Genomic DNA, 27,260 nt, shown 5'->3' with positions numbered 1-27,260 from the left:
TGGAACCTAATCAAACTTATAAACTTACACAGCAAAGGAAACCATAAAAAAATGAAGATTTAACTACAAAATGAGAGAAAATATTTGCGAATGATGCAACTGACAAGGGCCTAATTTCCAAAATATACAAACAACTCATATGATACAGCCAAAAAAAAAAAAAAATCAAAAAACAGGCAGAAGACCTAAATAGACATTTCTCCAAAGGAGCCATGCAGGTGGCCAATAGGCAAATGAAAAGATGCTTAACATTGTCAGCCATTAGAGAAATGAAAAGCAAAACCTCAATGAAATACCACTGCATACTGATGAGAATGACCATCATTAAAAAGTTTACAAATAACAAATGCTAGAGAGGATGTGGAGAAAGCATTCCCACTGATTGGTAACTTAGTGCAGCAATTATGAAAAACAGGCTGGAGGTTCCCCAGAAAACTAAAAATAGAATTGCTAGGCAATGGCAACCCACCCCAGTACTCTTGCCTGGAAAACCCCATGGGCAGAGGAGCCTGGTAGGCTGCAGTCCATGGGGTCGCTACAAGTCGGACACGACTGAGCGGCTTCACTTTCACTTTTCACTTTCATACATTGGAGAAAGAAATGGCAACCCACTCCAGTGTTCTTGCCTGGAGAATCCCAGGGACGGAGGAGCCTGGTGGGCTGCTGTCTATGGGGTTGCACAGAGTCAGACACGACTGAAGTGACTTAGCAGTAGCAGCATATGATCCAGTAATCTCACTCCTGGGCTATATATCCAGACAAAACTATAATTCAAAAAGATACATGCATCTTTATGTTCTGTAGCAGCACTGTTTACAATAGTCAAGACATGGAAATAACCTAAATGTCCATCGACAGATGAATGAATGGTGAAGATGTGGTATGTGTGTGTATATTAATATATATATATATATGTGTGTTATACATATGCATATATATATGATGACATACTGCTCAGCATAAGAAGGAATGAAGTAAGGCCATTTACAGCAACATAGATGCAACTAGAGATTACCATACTAAGTGAAGTATGTCAGAGAAAGACAGGTACCATATGGTATCACTTATATGTGGAATTTAAAATTAAACTTTTCTAGAGACATTTAGAACAGATTTGTGTACCAAGTGGGAGGGTTTGGGGAAGGATGAACTGGGAGTTTGGGGTTAGTAGATACAAGCGATTACTTATAGGGTAGAGAAACAACAAGGTCCTGCTGTATGGCATAGGGTACAAATAATACTCATTATCTTGCGATAAATCATAATGAAAAACAGTGGATATATGTGTGTATAACTGAGTCACTTTACTATACCATAGAAGTTAACACAATGTTGTAAATCAACTATACTTCAATAAAAAATAGAAAGAAGCTACAGTGAGGTATTGTCTCACACCAGTCAGAATGGCCATCATCAGTGAATGTTTGCAAGGGCATGGATTAGAGGGAACCCTTCTACAGTGTTGGTGCGAATGTAAATTGGTACAGCCACTATAGAGAACAGTATGTAGTTTCCTTAAAAATAATAGAGTTATCATATGATCCAGCAGTCCCACTTCTGCACATACATCTGGAAAAGATGAAAACTCTTAATTTGAAAAGATGCCTGCAACTCACTGTTCATAGCAGCACTGTTTATGGTAGTCAAGACATGGAAGCAACCTAAATGTTCATCAACAGATAAATGGATAAATATGTGGTACATATATACATTGGCATATGCAGTTCAGTTCAGTCACTCAGTCGTGTCCAACTCTGTGACCCCATGGACTGCAGCACACCAGGCCTCCCTGTTGATCACTGATTCCCAGAGTTTACCCAAATTAATGTCCATTGACTTGGTGATGCCATAAAAAATAATGAAATAATGCCATTTGCAGACATGGGTGGACCTAGAGATTATCATATTAAGTGAAGTAAGTCAGATAGAGGAAGACAGATAATCATATGGTATCTCTTATATGTGGAATCTAAAAAAGAAAAAATACAAATGAACTTATTCACAAAACAAAAATAGACTCACATAGAAAACAAATTTATCATTACCAAAGGGGAAATGTTGGGGAGAAAGGAATAAATTAGGAGATTGGGATAGGATATATAAAAACCACTATGTATAAAATAAGTAACAAGGACCTATTGTATAGCACAAGGAACTAGATTCAGTATCTTGTAAGGAATTATAATGGAAAAGAGTCTGAAAAGGAATATATGTGTAATTGAATCACTTTGCTGTATACCTGAAATGAATACATTTTAAATCAACTGTACTTCAATAAAAAGTTTGTTTTGAAAAAATGTCTTAATAGAAGTCTTTGGGAATCTTATCTCCTGATAATGCAAATATTGAAGGAGTTGAGTACAGGGACCCATTTCTACTCTATTTCTTTCCATCTTTCATTGCCAACTGGCCAGTTCTTGCCTGAGTAAAGGCAGCAAAGAACCACTGGCACACATGAACGTTGTGGTTCTTTTCATATTCTTACCTTGAAGTTCTCAGGTTTTTATGGGCACCACGTTCTATAAGTTACTGTCGGCAACAGTTTCTGGCATGTTTTGCTCCAATATAACCAGGGTCACCATTATTTTCTTAATAGTTCTGTGTGTTACTCTGTTGCCTGCTACCCAGGACTTAGCCAGTGCCACATTTTGTTATGACAGTTCTCTAATTCTGGTATTAATTTCTGTATTGAAGAAAAGGCTGCTGTAAAGGGATACAAAAGTGAAATAGCTTAAATGAGGAAAAAAATATATTTCTTCCTCAGGTAACAGGCCTACTGATAGAGGTGGTAGAGATGCTATGTTCCATGAAGGAAATGAAGACGTGAGAGGTAAACTACCAAAATGTTGGATTTGGACTAAGATCCTAAGCCTTGTTTTAGTCATTGTGCTGTACTTAATCTATATTAATCTCTTCCTGGTGGCTAGTGAGCTTTTTGAGGTGTCGGGAACTTACCTGGGCCTTGACCTCTTGCATTTGCTAGCTTATAGTAAGTGTTTAGTAAATGAATGAATGAATGAATGAATGAATACCTATTTTATTTCTGAGTAAGTTAAGGCATAGAGACCTAACCAAACTTGACACACAGTCAGGGCTAGAACACAAGAATACATGTACAGGAGAAGCTGTCTTAGAGAAGAGACTACTTCCATGAACAGGAAATGTATAAAGGCAGTATCATTTTGATCTCCTTACAAATAGTTACTGTAAAAATCTTTTGATGTGATTATTAAGCTTTAACAATTAAGGAAGGTGGTTAAGTCTATATATACATGATGGAAAGAAAAAAATCTGTGAAGAAGTGTGAATGTGGTCTTCATTCTAACATTTTTAGTACCTAAAATAATTATACCAAAGGCAAAAGACTTTTTTAAAATTTAAGCAATAAATATTTGGAGTGAAAAAAACTATCCACAGTGTATCCAGGCACCTTTTTCGTCAAAATATTTTAAATAGCTCATAGCATATGTGTGTATGTATATACACATTCGTTTCGTATCTATTTATCTGTGTGTGAAGTTTCAGAAATCATTTCTTCTTCCAAGGGAATGACATATTTTAAAATGATGAGTTCTACATCTTAAAAATTGATAAGCTTAGGACTTCCTTGGTGGTTCCAGTGGTTGGGAATCCACCTGCCAGTGCAGGGGACACAGGCTCGGTTCCTGGTCCAGGAAGGTTCCACATGCCGTGGGGCAGCTAAGCCATGTGTGAAAACTGCTGAGCCCACATGCCTAGAGCCTGTGCTCCACAGTGAGAGAAGCCACCACAGTGAGAAGCCCGTGCACTGCAACTAGAGAGTAGCTCTCACTTGCCGCAACTAGAGACAGCCTACGCACAGCAGCAAAGACCCAGCACAGCCAAAAATAATAAATAAACAGAAAATTCTTAAAAAAGTGAAAAGCTTATACTGTTTTGGGTATTCATGAGGATTGTTTCTGAACCACTGAACTAAGAAAATACTCCTCTATTTATTATTGTACTTTGAAGTGTACACAAGTGAATCATAACAAAGATAATAGTTACTATTGATGTGTGAAACTGAATGAAAACAAATCTCTAACCCTTATTCCTAAGCATTATGGAGGATATGGATCTTTTGGATAAATTGAAAGTACTGAGTAACTAAGAAAGCATAGGTTTCCTTAAAATGGACATTTGCATGCCTATTTTGTTTGAGATGTTATTTTTTCTTTCTCATAGGGGGAACACTATTATTTTAGCAAGAATCACTAACTGGAAGTGCAGCATTGGTTATTTAATGATAATAAAATGAAGTTTTGATCAGCAGAGGTAAGACTATGGCATTTCTTTTGCATTAATTCATAACAGATCAAAATATTTGCTAGATTTCGATGAAGAACTGTTTTAAGAAATGCGAAGGGTCAATATTATCCCACCTGCAAATAACAAGTTAGCCTTCCCAAGCACCACGGATGTCAGCAGAAGACTCAAGACTCCTCCTGGGTCAGAGAAAAGGACAGTTTGTATGCGGGGCAGTAGCAGTGGCTGGAGTACGAGGCAGCCTGCATAAGAGTAGTTTGTGTTACATGATAGGACGCCTGAGCTGAGGTACCTGAATCTTTCGTGAGGGACAGTGAGCCTGCTGATTTATGCCTCAGAGGAGACTTTATCACACGGGACAGTAAAAAGATTTGCCCTTAACTCCAGTATGAGACACTGTCCCTGATTCCTGATGCTCTGCTAAACATGTGTCCTTGAAAAATAGTCTGAAATAAAGGCAGTCAGTGTCTCTGCTTGCAAGACGTGCAGAAACATAAGGACTCTCAGAACTGTCTTTCAACACTTTCTTACTACAGCAAATTGCTTTTTAAAGTATGTATTATTGGTAAGGATGATTGCAGTGATGCTTTTTGAAATGGTGTGAAGATGGAAACTATTGAAACCTAACAATAGGAGATTGTTTAAATTATAATATCACAGTATAATAGTTATTAACATAGATATTGGTAAAAATAAATGAAATAAGCAGATTAAATTAAATGTATACATAATTTGATCCTACTTTTATAGAAATTGTACAAATATACACACATATAAAGAATATATACCAAGTATGTATTTCAATGGATAGAATTATAAATGTTTTCTTTTTTGCTTGTCTCTCTCTTTTGACCTCTTGAAAATGAACACTTTAGACTTTTGTAATGAGGGGAAAATTGTTTTTAATTAAAAAATGAGCAGTCATTTAAGAACTTCACCTGACAGAGAAAAGGCTTCATAAGTTTAAATGGAAATTAAAGAATGCCAATTCTTTTTTTGACTCTGAGTTGCCTTTATGTGAGGTGCAGTGTAGAACTAGAAGAGAATAATTAGGTAACTTAATTTTTCTCTTAAAAAGTTACCTTTTACCTATGATAAAGTCCAGAGTTACTTTTAACAATTTGCTGTATTATTTATTATCACATAGTTGTCACAAAGAGAAACAAATCTTAGAAAAGCATTCAAACAGGGCAGATCTTCTAGGGTAGTGCTGTTTAGTATTTCCTTAGTACATATGTATAGTGAGTACATATGTATAGATTCTGGTTCTGTACAGTCAGATCATGCTAAGTTAGGAGCACTAAATGAATTGTCTTCATATTTATTTCCTGCCTGTGTATCATACTCTGAAATATGTTTAATGTTAGTGATTTTGTAAGTTGGCATTTTTTTGTGCTTCTCATGATTTTTTTCCCCCTACTTTAACCAAGGTGCTGTTACCAGATTTGTCTTCTGAGTATAAACTAAAAATGACTGAAGTTCAAGCAATGGTAGAATTCTCCGTGGAGCTAAACAAGTTCTACAATGTGGATTTATTTCAGAGAGGGTTTGTATTTTAATGTGAAAATTATGTATTTTGCATAAGATAAATTGTACAGTTTTCATTTAAATTTAAGTACATACTTTTGTTTGAGCATATATAAAGAAAACAATGAGCTATGTTCAAGGATTTTCTTGGTGAAATGTTATTTCTACATAAATGAGTATTATTCCTATGGATTTAATGAAGATTCTGGATATATTTAACTTATGTTTATGAATTTGTACTGACATTGCGAGGACTTCACTGAAAATTGATAAGAAAGATTTCATTTCTGCTTTTTTAAAAGATGACAGTGTGTGGGCTTTCAAAAAAGCGGAATATATACACACAATATACATACACAAAATAGCTTAGTAGGAATACAAAATGATGACTCTTTAAAAAGTATATATAGAAAGTGCTCTAGGAATCAGAAGCAAAAGACCTCTTTCTGGGCTAGCATATCAGGAAAGGCCCATGACAGGGAGATAGGGTCAAAGCATGGATAACAGTGATGAGGAGAGGATAAGGTGAAAGACCCTCTCGGTGGGAGAAAACATCGTGAATCCAGTCTTGGAAACAAGAATGAGCATGTTATTTTAGAGTCCTAAGAGGCTGGATATTTTCTGGTAGAATTGCAGAAGAAAAGACAGCAGAGGAGAGGTTATGTTTGTGAAGGGCTTTTGTTGTCTGGAGAAGAGTTGATACTAGGGATTGGGGTAGCCACTGGTGGTTTCCAAGAACGGATGACATGGTCACCATTATTACAATTAGTACTTCCTGGCATATGGAGAGCATGATGATACTGAATGGATGGTCCGGCAGAAGAAACAGAGGCCCAGGGACAGGGTAGAGGGGCTCATAATATCTCAGGACATAAACCTGAGTCTCTACGCTGGGGATGGTATTGGTGGGGCCATGACTGGGGAGATGATGAAAGAAATAATCCTATTGTTGATTGTTTATTCGGCTTTGCCATCTTGTTGAAAAAACAAAAACAGCTGTGCTCTGCTCCACATGGTCTCTCACCCATCAGCAGAACAGCCTGGGTTGCCCCCCTGGCAGAGGGGCCATCCAGGAGAGCAACCAGAAGGTGCAGGGACCCGCACTGACACAGAGCCTTCCCAGGGCTGGGCTGGGGGCTCTTTGGCCAGTGAAACCTCTGTAAAACTTGATGGGAATTCTGCATGTCTGGTATGGTTGATTCCATGCTCTGAAACCCATACCCACAGTTGTTTAGTGAGACATGACTGCTCTCTAGATGAATCACTACTGTGTGGAGATCAGAATTCTGTGGGATCCTGCATTTGAACTTCCTGAAAGCCCTTTGTCAGGCTGAAAATGTCTACTTAGACACTGCCCTTAGCTCTTTTGGAGATCTTAAGAAAGGGATTTACAGCCACACCCTTGCTTAGATCTTTGTATGAAGTTTTATTTTCCAAACCAGGAAGTCTTGATTCCTCTCTGTTTTCTCTAGATTCAGCTTATAAAATGACCAGGTGTTTCTTTAGCTCATCTCTTTCTTGCAGAACCTTACTGTACTTGGCTCAGAGCAACCAAGTGACATTTTCAGCATTCTGCCAGAAAATTAACTTGCTCAAGCCAAAAAGTTTCTTTTAGATACAGTCTAACTTCTTTTAAGTTATTGTTCGAAAGCATAGTCACCAAAAATTTATCACTGCAAAACATGGGTCACTGTTTTTTTAAGTCTCATATAGTTTCCTCATTATTTTTCTTGCCTTTGTAACTGTAACTACTATTTTGGTCCCAAAGTCAATGACATGTATTTTGTTTTTATTAGTACCAATTTCTGTATTAGTTATTTATTACCACAGTAATGCAGCTAACAACCCAAAGCCTCAGTGGCATCACAACGGTAAACATTTATTTCAGTTCACAGATCTGTGGACCAGCTGGATGGTTGTGCTAATCTGGGTTGGCTGGGCTCACTCGCAGTCGGCTGGCAGGGAGCTGTGTGGTATAGAACGGACTCACCTGGGTGCACTCAGCTCTGTTCTGTCACCTGTCATCCTGCAGTGTTGTTCTCACGGAGGAGGCAGGAGTCCAGAGAGACAGAGAAACCTTACAAAAAGACCTAGGCTTGGCACTAGCTCACTGTCTTCTCTGCCACAGCATACTGCCTAAAACAAGTGGTCAGGCCAGCCCAAAGGGATGGGGACCTCCAACCCACTTGTTGTTGAGAATCTTACTGTGAGAGGCATGGAAACGAGGATGGGTGAAAAAAAAATTGAGGACCTTTAAAAGTCAGTCTCCCACACACTTTAATGTTTTTTTGGAATTGTTATTGATTTCTGTGAGACCTTTTGAGGTTATTAAGTGAAAGTGAAAGTTGCTCAGTTGTGTCTGACTCTTTGTCACTCCATGGACTACGCAGTCCATAGAATTCTCCAAGCCAGAATGGAGTGGGTAGCCTTTCCCTTCTCCAGGAGATCTTCCCAACTCAGGGATCAAACCCAGATCTCTTGCCTTGCAGGTGGATTCTTTACCAGTTGAGCCACCAGGGAAAGCCAAGAATACTGGAGTGGGTAGCCTATCCCTTCTCCAGTGGATCTTCCTGACCCAGGAATCAAACCGGGGTCTTCTGCATTGCAGACGGATTCTTTACCACCTGAGCTATGAGGTTATTAAGAGTAGGATTTAATGACTGATTCCATGTGGAGGATATTGCAGAGACAGAAAAAACATTAAAAAATATGTACGTGGAGGTATGTCTTTAATGATGTCGAGGATTACTTTGAAATAGCTCAGCAAAGAAAAAAATTGCATATGAATCATATGTGGCAAAATCTTTTTCATTGGTGGAAAATGGGCAGTGGGGGTTGAGTTCACTGCTCTACTTTTTACAAATTTGGAATTTTTAATAAAAAATTTAAATGATAATGCTGAAGTTTTGCATCACATTGACTTGGACAATATTAGTGATACTGGTGTACATAATGAAATTACAAGGGATCGTAGTGTGGAATTTAAGGTTGGTTCATTTTGTTAGGTTCAGTGTGAGGTAAGATCCAAGTAGAGACAGTTCATAATTGAAGATATGGAACTGGAAATACGGTCTAAGTGAATTGCTCTTCCATCTTACTGTCAGCCATCATAAGCATAGCATGTATGATTGCTGCTTTCATTTATTTTTTGTTATTCTGCAATCTAGTTTCCACATCCATTGAGGACTCTTGAAGAATGTAGTTACTGATCTTTGAAAAATCTAGAAATTAGAGGCTTATTGTTTTTAGATATATTACTTGACTTGTTTATTTGTAAGAATGTTTTCAAGGATATAATTTAGTCTTTTTTCTATTCTGATTTAATTAGTTCCTACCTTTTAAATCTTTTCTTTATGCTTCTTATTGAGCCTTTACTGCCTTTGCCATATAAGTCAGTTAACTTGGAGCTTGTCTTTGCTGTTAAGTAACTGTCAGCTTTGGTATATAAACAGATACATTTATCTAAATTTATATTTAAATGCTAGGAAATAAAATATGTCTTTTCCAGTTTATGTTCTGTATGTGAAATGACTTTTTAGGAGACTGAGATAAGAAACTTAAAAATTCAAGTAATGAAATGGAGGCAGACCTCAGAAATACTGCAGGTTCAGGTTCTGAACACCGCAGGAAAGCGGGTATAACAATGAAGTCACGTGAAGTTTGTGGTTGCTCAGTGCATATAAACGTGATGTTTATACTAAACTGTAGTCTGTTATGTCTAAAAATACAATGTACATACTGTAGGTAAAAAGTACCTTAATGCTAGAAAATGCTAACCATCATCTGAGCTTTCGGTGAAGCATAATCTTTTTGCAGTAGTCATGTCAAAGACTACCTATCACAGATCACCAAAGCAAATATAATAGCAATGAAAGTGAAATTTTGTGAAAATTACCACAGTTTCTGTGGCACAGAGACACAAAGTGAGCAAATGCTGTTGGGAAAATGGCACCAATAGGCTGCTCAGCACAGAGTTACCACAAAACTTCAATTCGTAAAAAACACATGATCCACAAGGTGCAGTAACTGAAATGTGATAAAATGAGATCTGCCTGCAGTCCTGTTAAAAATAACATCAATACCTGAATAGCACTGGAGTCACATAGCCCAGCAGGAACTAAATGGAAGTGAAGTGTGAATAAACACTATTTGTGCATGTTTGGTGACAGTACCTGTCCTGCACATCCCTAGGGCTGTGTTTAATTTTGCCACTGTTGTTGCAGGATAAGAAAGCAGTTAGCCACCTGCTTATTTAACTTATATGCAGAGTACATCATGAGAAACGCTGGGCCGGAAGAAGCACAAGATGGAATCAAGATTGCCGGGAGAAATATCAGTAACAGATATGCACATGACACCACCCTTATGGCAGAAAGTGAAGAGGAACTAAAGAGCCTCTTGATGAAAGTGAAAGAAGAGAGTGAAAAAGTTGGCTTAAAGCTCAACATTCAGAAAACAAAGATCATGGTATCTGGTCCCATCACTTCATGGCAAATAGATGGGGAAATGGTGTCAGACTTTATTTTTCTGGGCTCCAAAATCACTACAGATGGTGATTGCAGCCATGAAATTAAAAGACGCTTACTCCTTGGAAGGAAACTTATGACCAACCTAGATAGCATATTAAAAAGCAGAGATATTACTTTGCCAACAAAGGTCTGTCTAGTCAAGGCTGTGGTTTTTCCAGTAGTCATGTATGGATGTGAGAGTTGGACTGTGAAGAAAGCGGAGCGCCAAAGAATTGATGCTTTTGAACTGTGGTGTTGGAGAAGACTCTTGTGAAGTCCCTTGGACTGCAAGGAGATCCATCCAGTCCATACTAAAGGAGATCAGTCCTGGGTGTTCTTCGGAAGGACTGATGCTAAAGCTGAAATTCCCAATACTTTGGCCACCTCATGTGAAGAGTTGACTCACTGGAAAAGACCCTGATGCTGGGAGGGATTGGGGGCAGGAGGAGAAGGGGACGACAGAGGATGAGATGGCTGGATGGCGTCACCGGCTCAATGGACATGAGTTTGAGTAAACTCCGGGAGTTGGTGATGGACAGGTAGGCCTGGTGTGCTGCGATTCATGGGGTCACAAAGAGTCAGACACAACTGAGCAACTGAACTGAACTGAAACTCCAGGCAGGCACAGAGAGAGAACATGTGACATCTGATTAGGTCTGTTTTTTTCTGTAATTACATCATTGTGTCCTTAATGGTAAACAAATCGTCAAGATACTAACAATATAAAGAAAAACTGCCTTTATTTTCATTTTAATCTGTTCTTTCTTTTTTAAAATACAGTAGATTGTAAACTCTTGAAAACAAAATGAGACTCTAAAGCATTGATTATATATTTGATGTTATTTAATGGTATGTGGATATATGTCTTATAAATGAGTGCTGTGAGAGCTCAGTATAATTAACTTGTTTTGAGTTTATTTACTAGCAGTATATGATTTCAAGATGGTGGTCTTCCCAAATGACTTTCAAAATTCATTTCTTAAAAGGGCTTAAAGTGGGGAGGAAATTTTGCTTTTTAAATATTATGTGGAAGATTGTTGTTTGGACATCTGCTCTCAGCAGCATAAAGGATATGAAAGTGGGATTAAATTGAAGATATAACAACTAAAGTTAGGTATTAAACTGGAGGGGAAATTTCCTCTCTTTGGAGACCACTGCAAAATTATTAGAACATTTTTTTTCTGGAATTCGTTAGGATATTGCTGTCATACTCATCTGCACAGTTTGTTACTAATTCAAGAAAAGGTGAAATACTTTTGCCAAAATGTAAATTAATGCACTGCTTTCTTCAATGAGAAAGTCTTGCTTAAAGAAAAAAAAAAAGGGCTAACTAAAATTGTGTGCTCTGAGATAGGGTTGATTTACTTTATTTCACTGCAGATTGATAACATGTCACAAAGATGCACCTGTGTACATACCACAGTTTAAAGAACACAGCTTTAGAATTAGTGAATGGCTTCTAGAATGGAGTTGATTTTAATTCATTTCAGAAGGAGGCAAATGGACTAGCCTTGCATGCATGCATGGTGCTAAGTTGCTATAGTCATGTCTGACTCTTTGCGACCCCATGAACTGTAGCCCCCCAGGCTCTCCGGCATTGGATTCTCTAGGCAAGAATACTGGAGGAGGGTATAAGGGATCGCCCCAACCCAGGGATCGAACCCACATCTCTTACGTCTCCTACATTGGCAGGCAGATTCTTTACCACTAGCACCACTTGGCAAACTGGGACTAGCATTAGGTATTCTCAAATATTTAGCAAGTGTGAGAACCATGACAAAGTGTTAACATGTTTTAACAGTCTTTTGAAAAGCAAGTGAGATGTTATCAATTTGTTTGCAGGTGTTTTGGGGATAGTCTGTAATCAGCATAAAGCAAGTAAGGGAAACTAGGGTGTGGTAGTTGAAACAATGTTGATAGTAATACTGTTGTGTTTTATTTTCTTTAGTATATAGGTTCTCCTAAACCAGTTTAATTACATACCTGTAGCTACAACTGCTTTTCCCATTCAGTCCTACACCATTTCCTTGTCATAAGCTATATTACTGCAAGATGAGTAATATATTACAATTTGGAAATAAAGAAGAACAAGGATATGGACTTAGAATTGTTTTCTTAAATTGTAGTAACATCGCAAGATAGTGGAACTGAAATCCTCTTAGGAAAGGTTTGTGGAACCCTAGAAACTAGATTCCATACAACAGTCTTTAAATGCTCTGAACTAAATAAATCTTAAATCCTTTCCATTTATGATTCTGAGGTGGTTAAACTCATGAGAAGTTTATAGTTTGATTTTAAAATGACTGTCAGCCAAAAGAGAAAATTGCATGCTGATTTCTTTGGATTATTGACATTGATTACAACCTTGGAAAAGATAATCCCTTGCCTATAATGTCATGTATATGTTGTGTAAATTTCAAAAATTGGCGACTTATGTTTAAGTGGTACTGATTGGGACTCACAAGAAACCACCTCAAGTTTTCTTCAAGGCCTTCGAAAGTGTCTAAAATTGTCTGTTTTTTCAGTAAGGTATAAGAACTGAGAATATTCTATAAGAAGTTAATCAGTTTTTCATATTAATGAATCAGCCACTCTATAGTCAGAAAGTTAGTTTTCTCAAAAGCAGTTTGCATCAGTTATTAGACTATTTCTAAATCTTTAGATTTCTCTCATTGTTGTGTCCTATCTCATTTTTAAAAAGTGATGCCATGGTATAGGTCTGCCATTTGTGACCTGAGTGAAACAGGATGTCTGCATTCTTTGAAGAATCATAATGACGAAATTGATAGTGATTGGGATCCCCCAAATTAGCCAGTACTGGCCTTGATTGACCTGTTTTTGAAGTATAAATAAACAGAAAAATTAAATTGTGAACTGTGAAAAAAATATGGAAAACAGAAAAATAATGTAATGTTAATGTTGTCAATTAACTAGAAGGAAATCTTTCCATTAAAGGACAATTTTTATTATGAGAAATGTCTACACAAAAATCAAACCATAAATGACTTTCATGCAATGCAAACAAACACCTGTGGGAGGAGAAACATGAAACTTATGAGTTTGTGTACTCACAAATTCAAATTTAATGTTTCCATATTAATGCAAATAATTAAATTATGAAACAGTTTACACAAAGATGAATTTATTGATGGATCAAATATTATTTAACCCAGGGACTATCTGGATTTTATGAGAGTTCCACCTGTAAACAACAAGATGTTCTCAAACAGGTAACCAACAAATTCAGCTCAGTAATAAACAAGAATAAATCTTTCCTGATCTTAATAAAAACTTTTTGAGACGACAAGTGAGCCCTTTATTTTCTTGACAATATTAAAAGATAGATTTTAAATGTTAACATATTGTGGTAAAAAGTTTGCATTTCAAAAATTAAAAGAGTTCTCTAGGTATCCGGTTTCAAAAGATTCTACCTAAAAAGAAATATGAATCTACTCAAACTTTTGTCTTAAAATTACTCATGATCCTACAATAACATAATATCTCCTTCAGGAAAAATACAGTGACCACAGTATTCTGTCTTTAGTAACCATAGGAAGATATTCTAAGAAAATTCTGCATCTTAGAAAATATACTCTTTATTTACTCTTTTTGAATATATTACTTGTGATATGTTCTGAACAACAGGAGAGGAAGTAAAAATTTAGAACTCTAAGGAAGTTGTAGTAGGGAATTGGCTTTGAAACATATTAAAATGATAAAATAAGTCAAATAATGCATTTATTAAGTTAAATCTTAGGGTTCTTTAAATTTTGCTCATTTTGAACAGATTATTGAATTGGCTGTCTAGAGTTATTAATAAAATGGAAAAGGAGAAAGATGGTAGGAAAGTAATTGTTAAATTCGGCATCTTATCTAAATGTAAAGCACAATTTTAAAAAATGTATTTCTATAAAATCTTATACCTGTATACTAATGTTTCTGAAAAACTTAATTGCTTTCTAGTGAAATTAAAGGTTAAATGTGGTTATTGGGGAAAAAAAAGTAAGCAGGCTAACCAGCATTAACATAGCAAATCAAAGAATGGAAAACATCAGCAACATCAAAAACTATAGAATAAGATGACAAATACAAACATTTAAAATTACTGTGACCATAAAACTCAAAATAGTTTTAAGTTTTCCTGTTTAAAGGTAGACTTTTGGATTTTAAATATCCCATGTTTTGAGAACAAATGCCTACAAATTAAAAATTCTTACTTGATGAATTGAAGCTTTTATCATTATGAAGGGAAATGATTGGCGAAAGAAATGGCAACCCACTCCAGTATTCTTGCCTAGAGAATTCCATGGACAGAGGAGTCTGGTTGGAGTCCATGGGATCGCAGAGAGTCAGACTTGACTGAAATGACTTATCGCATCATTTATGAAAATACTTTTATATCCTAATAATGCTTTTTGCTCTTAACTTTGTTCTAATATTAATATTGTAACATCAGTTTTCTTTTGGTTAGCATTTGCAAAGTGTACCTTTTACCATTCTTTTATTTTCAAACTTTCTCTATCCTTGTATTTTAGCTTTGTCTGTTGTAAACAACATACAGTGGTATTTCCTTTTTCATTCTTTAGAGCATTCTTTAACTGGAACATTTAGTCCATTTATAGTTAATGTGATTGTTGATAATGTTTGTTTTTCTATCCATTATCTTATATTTTATGCTTTTTATATTCCCTGTTATATTTTTTTCCCCACCTCTTTCTCTCTTTTTTTCATGTTCTGATTTCTGCAGAGGTCTTCAGGTTTATTCTTTGAGAGAGATTTTCCTTTTCTTATGTCTGGCCCTTGGAAATTACCAATCTAGGACCACCTTTTGTTTCTTAAAGGAAAATTTAGAAACATGTCAAAGTACAGTAAACACATATAAACCAACCATCTAGCCAATAATTATCAAAGTTTTTTCCTCTGTATTTTACCTCCTTATTTCTTTTTTCGATATCTTAATGCAGGAAGGCTTTTGTTTTTGAAAATATGCAGTCATTATCACACTTAAAGAAATTTTAAAAATAATTTCTTGGTATCAAGTAAAACAGGCTTATCATTTCTTCAGTCATCTTATACATGTATTTTTATAATTTATGTTTGATTCAGTATCCCACCAAAATTTATAGGTTGCATTTGAATGTTAATGTCTAATTTTTTTTTAAATTTATAATTGCTTAGTTTAGGCTTAATTAAATTCCAATAGTTTTTGAGAAAAATCGTTCATAGGTGCAGAGAAGGCAATGGCAACCCACTCCAGTACTCTTGCCTGAAAAATCCTATGGAGTCGCTAAGAGTTGGCGCAACTGAGCGACTTCACTTTCACTTTTCACTTTCATGCATTGGAGAAGGTAATGGCAAACCCACTCCAGTGTTCTTGCCTGGAGAATCCCAGGGACGGCGGAGCCTGGTGGGCTGCTGTCTATGGGGTCGCACAGAGTCGGACACGACTGAAGTGACTTAGCAGCAGCAGCAGCAGCAGTTCATAGGTGATACTGTGTTTTTCCTGTTACATTACACCTGAGGGCATAAAATGTCTCTTTTCATAAATTTGAGTAAGGTGTTGTCAACCTGATACATCCATTATGGAGTTCCACATCACTTAATTGGTGGTACCTATTGATAACTTTCGTCCAGAGTCATTGTTTTATATTACTAAGGCTTACAAAATGATGATATTCTATTATTTCTTATGCACTTATTGGCTGTAATTCTGTGATGAATTTTACCTCATTAACTATTTGGTTACTTTGAAATACAGTTTATCCTGTAGAAAGAAAGGCATGGCAGATGTTTTAGTCCTTTCCTTATTTATTAGTTTTCAGAATATTGTGTTGTTGCCCTACTGCTGCTGCTGCTAAGTTATTGCCCTAGCATCTTTCAAATATAGTTAAGTTTTTATTTACTACAGGCATACCTTGGAGATATTGTGAGTTCAGTTCCAGATCATCACAATAAAGCAAATTTCACAATAAACACATTCCCAGGAATTTTTTTGTTTCCTGGAGCATGTAAAAGTTGTTTATACTGTAGTCTATAAAATTAAATGTGCAATAGGATTGTGTCTAGAAAAACAATGCACGTACCTTAATTTAAAAATACTTTATTGCTAAAAAATGCCAACCATCCTGTGAGCCTTCAGTGAGTTGTAATCTTTTGGCTGCTAGTCTTGCCGTAGTGTTGATGGCTGCTGACTGATCAGGATGATGATAGCTCACGGTTGGCATGGTAATATGACAAGATAGTGAAGTGTGCCCCATTGGTTGACTCTTCCTTTCACCAACCATTTCTCTGTAGCATTTAGCAGTGTTTGATACCATTTTATCTGCAATAGAACTTCTTTCAGAATTGGAGTTAATCCTTTCAAACCCTATCCCTGCTTCATTAACTAAGCTTAATACTCTAAATCTTTTATTGTCATTTCAACAGTCTTCACAGCATCTTTGGTAGGTTCCATCTCAAGAAACCACTGCCTCTGCTCATCCATAAGAAACAACTCCTCTTCCATTAAAATTTTATCATGAAATTGCAGTAATTTAGGCACATCTCAGGCTCCACTTTGAATTCTGGTTCTCTTGCTATCTTAACCATATTTGCATCTTAGTTCCTCCACTGAAGTTTCAAACCCCTCAAAGTCATCCATGAAAGTTAGAATCAGCTTCTTCCAAACTCCTTATTTTTTTCAAACATTTATTTATTTCTTTGACCTTACTGGATCTTAGTTGCTACACTCAGAATCTTTAGTTGCAGCACGTGGTATCTGATTCCCTGACCAGGTATCGAACTCTGGGCTCCCTGCATTGGGAGCGAGGAGTCTTAGCCACTGGCTCAGCAGGGAAGGCCCCAACTCCTATTTTAATATTGGTGTTTTGACCTCTTCCCATAAATCATGAATATTCTTAATGGCATCTAGAATGATTAATTCTTTCTGTAAGGTTTTCAACTCACTTTGCACAGATCCACCAGAGGAATTACTGTCTCTGGAAGCTATAGCCTTACTCCTTGATCCATAGGCTGCAGAATAGATCTTATATTATCAGTAATAAAAACAACTTTAATCTTGTTCATCAGAGCTCTTAGGGAACCAGGTACATTTTCAGTGAGCAGTAACATTTTCAAAGTCATCTTTTTTTCTGGGCAGTAGGTTCCAACAGTGGGCTTAAAATATTCAGTAAACTATATTGTAAGCAGATGTTATGTCATCCAGTCTTTGTTGTTTCATATATAGAGCACCAGCAGAGATTTAGCTCTAGAACTTTCAGAATGGTCAATGAGCATTGACTTCAAGCTAAGTCACCAGCTGCGTTAGCTCCTAACAAGAGAATCAGCCAGTTCTTTGACCCTTTGAAGCCAGGCATTGACTTCTTCTCTCCAGCTATGAAACTTCTAGATAGCATCTTTTTCCAACAGAAGACTGTTTTGTCTGCATTGAAAATCTGTTGTTTAGAGTAGCCATCCTCATGAATTGTCTTAGCTAGATCTCCTGGATGACTTGCAGCTTCACCTTACACTTCTATGTCATGGAGTTGGCCTCTTTGGTTAAATGTCTTGAACCAGCTTCTGCTGGCTTCAAACTTCCCTTCTACAGCTTCCTTGCTTCACTCAGCCTTTGTAGAATTGAAGGTACTTAGGGCCTTGGTCATTGGAGAAGGAAATGGCAACCCACTCCAGTGTTCTTGCCTAGAGAATCCCACGGATGAGGGAGCCTGGTGGGCTGCCATCTATGGGGTCGCACAGAGTTGGACAACTGAAGCGATTTAGCAGCAGCAGCAGCATCAGGGCCTTGCTCTGGTTTTAGACTTTGGCATAAGGGAATAGTATAGCTAGTTTCATCTTCTCTTCAGACCACTAAAACATTCTTCATATCAGCAGTAAGGTTGTTTGCTTTCTTTTTTTTTTCATTCATGTGTTCACTGGAGTAGCACTTGTAATTTCTGTCAGGGCTTTTCCTTTGAATCTACAGCTTGGCTATCTGTTTGGCACAAGAGGCCGAGTTTTCTGCCTTGAATGTGCCTTCCTCACTAAGCTTAATTAATTCTAGCTTTTGATTTAAAGTGAAAAACAACCAGCTCTTCCTTTCACTTAGAGGCCATTGTAGGATTGTTAATTGGCCTAATTTCAATATTGTGTGTCTTAACTGGGAGGCTTGGGGAGAGGGAGAGAGGTGGGGGTACAGCCAGTTGGTAGAGCTCTCAAAACACACACAGTATGTATTAGTTCAGTGTCTTTTTTTTTTTTTTTCTGTTAAAAAAATTTGGCCCAATTTAAAAAATTTATTTATTTATACTTTTTGGCCATGTGGCATGGGGGAATCTTAGTTCCCCAACCAGAGATTGAACCTGTGTCCCCTGCAGTGGAAGCAGATTCTTAACCACTGGACTGCCAGAGAAGTTTCAGTTCACTGCCTAGTATTAGTAGTTCCTGGTACCACAAAACAATGACAAGAGTAACATCAAAGTTCACTGATCACAGATCACCGTAACAAATACAATAATAATGAAAAAGTTTGAAATACAGCCTGAATTATCAGAATATAACACTGAGACACAAAGTGAGTGAATGCTATTGAGAAAATCATGCTGCTACAAACCTTCAACTTTAAAAAAATAAAATATCTGTGAATGATGTTGTTTCTCAGTCCTGTCTGACTGACTGATCCTGTGGCCTGCCACACGCCAGGCTTCCCTGTCCATCACCAACTCCCAGAGCTTACTCAAACTCATGTCCATTGAGTCAGCAGTGCCATCCAACCATCTCATCTTCTGTCGTCCCCTTCTCTTCCCACCTTCAATCTTTCCCAGCATTGAGGTCTTTTCCAATGAGTCAGTTCTTCGCATCAGGTGGGCAAAGTATTTGTATCATACTTGATGGGTTATACTGCATCATGACTCTTCCTTATGTTCAGAAGAGCCCTATAGGGTGATTTCTGCGAACTTCTCATGGGCTAATCCAGGCAGTGATCGTCTCCTACTATTGCTAGTTGTTTCAGACTCTAGTGATATTCCCTGTTCTAGATTTAGACTCAGCCGAGGGGCTCTAGTTCCTTTTGATGGGAAATAGTGTTTAGAGATCATAATATATGTGTTAAAAGTACACATTTTTATTGAATCATTGTTTCTAGGCCTTCTCAGTTGACACAAATTTTTTTAAAGAAAAATACTTCATAAATTTTTACTATTTTCCTGTTCTAACTTTTGATTTTTTTTTTAATTTTATATTTCTGTCTCTTTTCACTTACACTGAAAGTCTTGGTTCCTAATAACAGTTAGTCATTGCTTTATTCATGTATGTGTAGATATGTCTAAGATAATTTCAAAATAATGGTAGCAACAAAACCAGCAAGACTATTAATGTTGTTTGTTAACCTCTTTGGGGTTTTCTTTTATTGTATATCCCTGAGGAACAGGCACTGAAAGTACTGTGTTTTAAAAATCACTTGAAAGTACTCTGTGAAATTGCAATTAAGTAGATGCACATTAAGTTCAGTTATTTTAGGGTGGTTTAAGGGATTGTGTTTTAATGTATTTTGCTTTTTTATCAAAAGATTTTATGATTCCAAAATAAAAACTCTGAAGTACATTTATTGAAAAGGACCTTATTTTCATCCCTGTTCCTTCTCTTCACCCCCATTTCCCTGTCTCCCCACCTGTAAAAGCCATTTTATTTTTTATTAGTTTTGTGTATGTCCTTCCTCCTTTTTATTACTTTTTTTAAAAGGCAAAAAATACATAATCATATCCTTTATTCTCAAAGAAAGGTAGCATAATATACATATTCTATACTTGATTTTGTCTGTAAAAAATGTATCTTAGAGATCACTGCTTTGTAGTATATATAGATATGCTAAATATAGATATGCTAGTGGTGAAGAACCTGCCTGCCAATGCAGGAGACATACGAGGCATAGGTTTGATCCCTGGGTTGGGAAGATCCCCTGCATGCCAACCCACTCCAGTATTCTTGCCTGGAGAATCCCTAGGACACAGGAGCCTGGCAGGCTATGATACACAGGGTTGCAGAGTCAGACACAGCTGAAGTGACTTAGCATGCACACACACATATATAGATATATGTATATAAGATTATGTTTTATAACTGTGTGGTACTGCACTGTAGTTTATTCAGCCAGTCCTTTATTGATAGACATTTTTTCCTCGAGTTTTCTTGTTGCAGTTAATACTTGAGTGAATAGCCTTAGGCTACCTCATTGAAAATTTTTGCTAAAGTATCTTTGGGAGATAGTCTAACAAGTGTGATGCTAGGTCAGAGAGTAAATATGGGTGTTTTTGGTCTCTGTGGCTAAATTCCATTCCACATGGGCTTGTACCCTTTTACCTCTCCAGCAGTGCAGAATTCCTTTTTGCCTAGACTGTCACCAACCGAGTATTTTGTCAAATTGTTGAATTTCCCTCAGTGTGATAGATGAGGAAAGATAGCTCATTAAAGTTTTAATTTGTGGTTTTTAAAATTATAAGTAAGATTTAACATTTTTTCATGTATGCATTTCTTTTTTGGCAAACCATTTATTAATATATTTTTCCCCCTTTTTTTAGGTTATTGGTCTTTTTCTCTGTTTTTAGATGCTCTTTATATATTAGGAATATAACCCAGGTTTTTAAAAGTAAAAGTAAGATTTGTCTGAATGGATCAGCAGATTCCCTCAGGACAGAAACAGCTTCATTGCCTTGCCTGCCTGACTGAATTTTTTTAATAATTCCATAGTATTTTGTTATTTCTTCAATAATCTTATAACCTTTATTTGGCAGTTTGGGTTGTTTTCTAAGCAAGAAGTTCTAAATAGCCTAGCTCACCATGGCCCTTAAAAAGGAACTATTTTATCCTGTATTTTAAAAATTTTACTGCTTGATATTTTATGTAAAAAATAGTTAACATATGCACGGTCTTGAAAGTAGCTAACACACACACACAATTGAAACTTTTCCTCATTTTTGGAGATTTGTACCTTAAAGTACCATTAATTCTAATTAAAAAATGTGTTTAGAGTCATAGTAGGCTGCTGTTACAAATGCAAAAGGAACATTGTTTAAAATAACTTATGTAATTACTACCAGTGGTTTGTTTTCCCTGTGTCTCTAGTACTTAGCCCAGTGGCTAACACATTGGTGGGTCCTCTATAAGTCATGAATGAATGGTACATGTATGTATTATATGTACACATGCACTTTTAAGATCAGGAAATTTTAAATAAGATACTCTAATGGTATATAGTAAATGCAGTGTTGTTTAAATGTCTTTGAACTAATGTGTACAAATTTGTTATAATTGTGGGTGTACACTTATAAGTAGGTCATAGTTCCTGTGTTTAAAAAGTTTAAAATGAAACATATCAGTTGTTTATTCTTAGCTCTTATATGGCATACCTGAATATTTTAAAATATCAATGTTTCTTTTAATCTTTAATTAAAATTAAAACTTTCCTATCTAATGCCAAAGTTCCTGCTTTTTCCACTTTGATTTTTATTCTCAGTCATCTCATGTTTTCAGGGTGACATCATCTTAATCTTAACTCAGCATCTTTATCTGTGGCATTTTGCCAGTTGTCTTTAAGGCCAAATTGTGATTTTAAAGGTTCTAAATTTAATTGACCACTCTTTCTCTCACTCTTTAAATCTGGTATTGTCCATATATTCTCTCCAGTGCCATGCTTTCCTAGAAATCATAGTAATAAAAATTTATTTTAAATAATCTTTGTATTATTTACAGATTTATACTCTTGCCTAGGAAATCATTAAAGAAAAAATGAAGATTAAATATTCAACTCTGTAGTGTCCATCTAAACTCATCCCTGACTTACAATCATCATTTAGCTTTTAGTGACTTAAATTGAAGAAAGTAGGGAAAACCACTATACCATTCAGGTATGACCTAAATCAAATCCCTTATGGTTATACAGTGGAAGTGAGAAATAGATTTAAGGGACTGGATCTGATAGAGTGCCCGATGAACTATGGAATGAGGTTCGACATTGTACAGGAGACAGGGATCAAGACCATCCCCATGGAAAAGAAATGCAAACAAGCAAAATGGCTGTCTGGGGAGGCCTTACAAATAGCTGTGAAAAGAAGAGAAGCTAAAAGCAAAGGAGAAAAGGAAAGATAAAAGCATCTGAATGCAGAGTTCCAAAGAATAGCAAGAAGAGATAAGAAAGCCTTCCTCAGCGATCAGTGCAAAGAGATAGAGGAAAACAACAGAATGGGAAAGACTAGAGATCTCTTCAAGAAAATTAGAGATACCAAGGGAACATTTCACGTAAAGATGGGCTCGATAAAGAACAGAAATGGTCTGGACCTAACAGAAGCAGAAGATATTAAGAACAGGTGGCAAAAATACACAGAAGAACTGTACAGAAATGATCTTCACGACCCAGATAATCACAATGGTGTGATCACTCACCTAGAGCCAGACATTCTGGAATGTGAAGTCAAGTGGGCCTTAGAAAGCATGACTACAAACAAAGCTAGTGGAGGTGATGGAATTCCAGTTGAGCTGTTTCAAATCCTGAAAGATGATACTGTGAAAGTGCTGCACTCAATATGCCAGCAAGTTTGGGAAACTCAGCAGTGGCCACAGGACTGGAAAAGGTCAGTTTTCATTCCAATCCCAAAGAAAGGCAATGCCAAAGAATGCTTTAACTACCACACAATTGCACTCATCTCACACGCTAGTAAAGTAATGCTCAAAATTCTCCAAGGCAGGCTTCAGCAATACGTGAACTGTGAACTTCCAGGTGTTCAAGCTGGTTTTAGAAAAGGCAGAGGAACCAGAGATCAAATTGCCAACATCCACTGGATTCTTGAAAAAAGCAAGAGAGTTCCAGAAAAACATCTATTTCTGCTTTATTGCCTATGCCAAAGCCTTTGACTGAATGGATCACAATAAACTGGAAAATTCTGAAAGAGATGGGAATTCTAGACCACCTGACCTGCCTCTTGAGAAATCTGTATGCAGGTTAGGAAGCAACAGTTAGAACTGGACATGGAACAACAGACTGGTTCCAAATAGGAAAAGGAGTACGTCAAGGCTGTATATTGTCACCCTGCTTATTTAACTTCTATGCAGAGTACAACATGAGATATGCTGGGCTGGAAGAAGCACAAGCTGGAATCAAGATTGCCAGGAAAAATATCAATAACCTCAGATATGCAGATGACACCACCCTTATGGCAGAAAGTGAAGAGGAACTCAAAAGCCTCTTGATGAAAGTGTAAGTGGAGAGTGAAAAAGTTGGCTTAAAGCTCAACATTCAGAAAACGAAGATTATGGCATCTGGTCCCATCACTTCATGGGAAATAGATGGGGAAACAGTGGAAACAGTGTCAGACTTTATTTTCTGGGGCTCCAAAATCACTGCAGATGGTGACTGCAGCCATGAAATTAAAAGACACTTTCTCCTTGGAAGAAAAGTTATGACCAACCTAGATAGTATATTCAAAAGTAGAGACATTACTTTACCGACTAAGGTCCGTCTAGTCAAGGCTATGGTTTTTCCAGTAGTCGTGTATGGATGTGAGAGTTGTACTGTGAAGAAAGCTGAGCACCGAAGAATTGATGCTTTTGAACTGTGGTGTTGGAGAAGACTCTTGAGGGTCCCTTGGACTGCAAGGAGATCCAACCAGTCCATTCTGAAGGAGATCAGCCCTGGGATTTCTTTGGAAGGAATGATGCTGAAGCTGAAACTCCAATACTTTGGCCACCTCATGTAAAGAATTGACTCATTGGAAAAGACCCTGAAGCTGGGAGGGATTGGGGGCAGGAGGAGAAGGGGACGACAGAGAATGAGATGACTGGGTGGCATCACTGACTCGAAGGACATGAGTCTGAGTGAACTCCAGGAGATGGTGATGGACAGGGAGTCCTGGAGTGCTGCAATTCATGGGGTCGCAAAGAGTCGGACATGACTGAGCGACTGAACTGAACCCTTTGTGTATGTGTGTTTGTATATGTAGATACATATATCCTCCATTACATGCACAAACTTACAGTGTAATGATGTTAAAACCGAAGCATTTGGTTTTACCTCGTAATTTTTTCTATTTAAACTGATTGTTACTGACTGGTACATTTATATATATATATATACACACACACACACACACACACACACACACACACACACGTATATATTCTAATGCAAGTAAAAGTACATAAACTAAATGGAGTAGCATTGACGTTGAATGAAAGTGAATTCTTTCAATATAATACATGTCTTATGTATGAAACCAATTTTTAAAACTGTTTATTAATCCTGTGTTTTCTATAAATTTTGCTTAAGAATATTTTTATTGTCTTTTAAATAAAAAAATAAATAAACCAGATTAAGCAGTGAAATCCTTAGAATCCTCAGTAACTCCTATTATGATATTCTCTTATTTAAAGTAATATTGTTTCTGTCTTTACACATGCCTGTTTCTCTTTCGGTTATATGCAATGCAGTTGTAATGTTTGATCTGTATGTGAATCTGGTACACTGTTTTCCACCAATAGTAAAAACTATGGGAGATTGATAAAGCAGATGAACTTTATTTTTTAATACATTTTGATATATAGAAATAGGGGCATTGCATATTTTTTAAATGTTTCGAAGTGACTTCTTTTGTCTCTTTTGCTTTAGTTTTTACCAGATTCGTGCATCTATGAAAATTCCACCAAGAGTTCCACACAGAGTAGAAGCTAGTTTGCTGCATGCAGCAGGTAAGCCAAGGAATATTCTCAATTAAAAAAAGTAAAACTGAAGCAAGATTATAATGACCAATAATAACTTTTCATAATTGTTTTTATCTTTTAATTATGAACACAAGATGCCAAAGAGCATCATTCTCATACTTCATATAAGAAATATATTTGAGGCCTCAGTAAAACAGGCTTGATTATATATTCCTTGTCTCTGTCTTAGGTTTCTTAGGATGAGCAAGTAAAAGAAAGTATGTGAAATTTCCTGAAAACAAACATAAGTAAGGGTGATATCAATTATATCATGTAATATGTACTTTTAACAAATGCATAGGGAATGTGAACACATAATTTGACATGATCACAAAGCTGTTTTCTGATAAAGTTTTATAGTATGTGTTTTGAGATTATTTTTTCACCTACTTTTTTTTTACTTGATTAATGAGAAAGGATCAGAAAGTATAAAATAGATATAACAGCTCTTTTATTTACTCATATTCTAAGGAGACACTCTAGCATTAAAGGATTTGAGCTAAACCTAATGGCCCTATGTAATCATTGGGCATTTTTTTCAACTTTCTTGATACAGTATACTCTATTAAGCAGTTAGAAAATACAATGATTAATGAAACATACCTGAGAGTTTTTATTTCTAATATGAATGAATAGTTTTCAGTGCATCACAAAACATTAAATAATACCTAATATAAAGCTAGCTCAATGAAGCTATGAGCCATTCTGTGCAGGGCCACCCAAGATAGATGGGTTATGGTGGAGAGTTTGAACAAAACATGGTCCACTGGAGAAGAGAATGGCACACTACTTTAGTATTCTTGCCTCAAGAACACCATGAACAGTATGAAAAGAAAGAAGACATAACACTGAAAGATGAGCCCCCCAGATTGGTAGGTATCCAGTATGCTACTGGAGAAGAACAGAAGAAGAGCTCCAGAAAGAATGAAGAGGCTAGGCCAAAGCGGAAATGAAACTTTCCACTTTCAAGTTACCTAGAGTAATAGGCAAGTATGGCCTTGGAGTACAAAATGAAGCAGGGCAAAGGCTAACAGAATTTTGCCAAGAGAACATACTGATCATAGCAGACACCCTCTTCCAGCAACTTAAGAGACTACTCTTATACATGGACATCATCAGATGGTCAATAGCAAAATCAGATTGATTAATTCTTCTTTTTTTAAATAATATTTGGCAGTTTATTAAAAAATGGAGCATACTGAACAACAAACTATCTCACATCTTTCAGGAAGAAAAAACACTAAGTTTGAAAAGACATCACCCACTGAATTTGGACACAACACCTCTACTCAATTAAGAGAAACATTTGTACAGCCCAGGTCTTTATTTTTATACCCTTCAGGCCATGAACTCATAGGGAAGGGGCTCCAACAGTTCGGGTTCCTTTCCATTGGTCCTCACAAAGTGTGCTTCTCTGGGTGGAGCAGGCTGGTGCTTCAGCTGAACCCAAGTTCCTTTCTCTTTGGCTTCCTTCTTTTTCTGATCATTTTCCTTCACACGTTTCAGGAAGCTATCTCGGCTCTCAGAGTGCTTAATATGCTCGATACGCACATTAATTCTCTTGGCAAGAATCTTGCCCTTGACTTGTTTGTTTATGATGATGCCAACAGCATGCTGGGTAACATTGTAGACTCTTCCAGTTTTGCCATGGTAACATTTGTGGGGCATTCCTTTTTGAACAGTACCCATTCCCTTGATATCTACAATATCACCCTTCTTGTCGCATGTATGTGGCCAAAGGGACAACTCCATGTTTTCTGAAAGGCCTAGAGATCATGTAGCGTGTGCCCCTCCTCTTTCCCTTTGTGTTGCTCATTTTGGCGAATTACTGGAAGATGGCGGTTCTGGCCAAAAAGCCAGATTAATTAATTCTTTGCAGTCAGAGATGGACAAGCTTTATACAGTCAGAAAAAACAAGACCTGGAGCTGACTGTGGCTCAGGCCATGAACTTGGATTGCCAAATTCAGGCCTAAATTGAAGAAAGTAGAGAAAACTACTTGCCCATTCAGGTATGACCTAAATCAAATTCCTTATGAGTATACAGTGAAAGTGATGAATAGATTCAGGGGATTAAATCTGGTAGAGTGCTTGAAAACCTATGGACAGAGGTTCTTAACATTGTACCAGACGCAGTCACCAGAACCATCCCCAAGAAAAAGAAAAGCAAGAAGGCAAATGATTGTCTGAAGAGGCCTTACAAATAGCCGAGAAAAGAAGAG

General features: G+C 36.8%; 1 protein-coding gene and 1 pseudogene across 7 annotated transcripts in view; one reads left to right on the top strand and one right to left on the bottom strand.

The window, feature by feature from the left end:
• Positions 1-5,753: 5,753 nt before the first annotated feature.
• Positions 5,754-27,260, top strand: part of FAM135A (family with sequence similarity 135 member A) — a 132,788-nt gene continuing 111,281 nt past the window's right edge. For 6 of the 7 annotated variants that reach the window (XM_068983395.1, XM_068983392.1, XM_068983390.1 and 3 more), the window contains exons 1-2: positions 5,754-5,830; positions 24,949-25,028. In XM_068983395.1, coding sequence (XP_068839496.1) covers positions 5,754-5,830; positions 24,949-25,028 — 157 coding nt within the window. The remainder of the gene's footprint in view (positions 5,831-24,948; positions 25,029-27,260) is intronic. The other variant, XM_068983393.1, reaches the window with a different exon arrangement.
• LOC138088218 (large ribosomal subunit protein eL21-like) lies at positions 26,379-26,856 on the bottom strand (annotated as a pseudogene).

The sequence above is a fragment of the Capricornis sumatraensis genome, chromosome 11, assembly GCF_032405125.1.
Source record: "Capricornis sumatraensis isolate serow.1 chromosome 11, serow.2, whole genome shotgun sequence".
Lineage (NCBI taxonomy): Eukaryota > Metazoa > Chordata > Mammalia > Artiodactyla > Bovidae > Capricornis > Capricornis sumatraensis.
The sequence above is the reverse complement of the archived record's forward strand: the minus strand, read 5'-3'. Positions and strand labels throughout refer to the sequence as shown.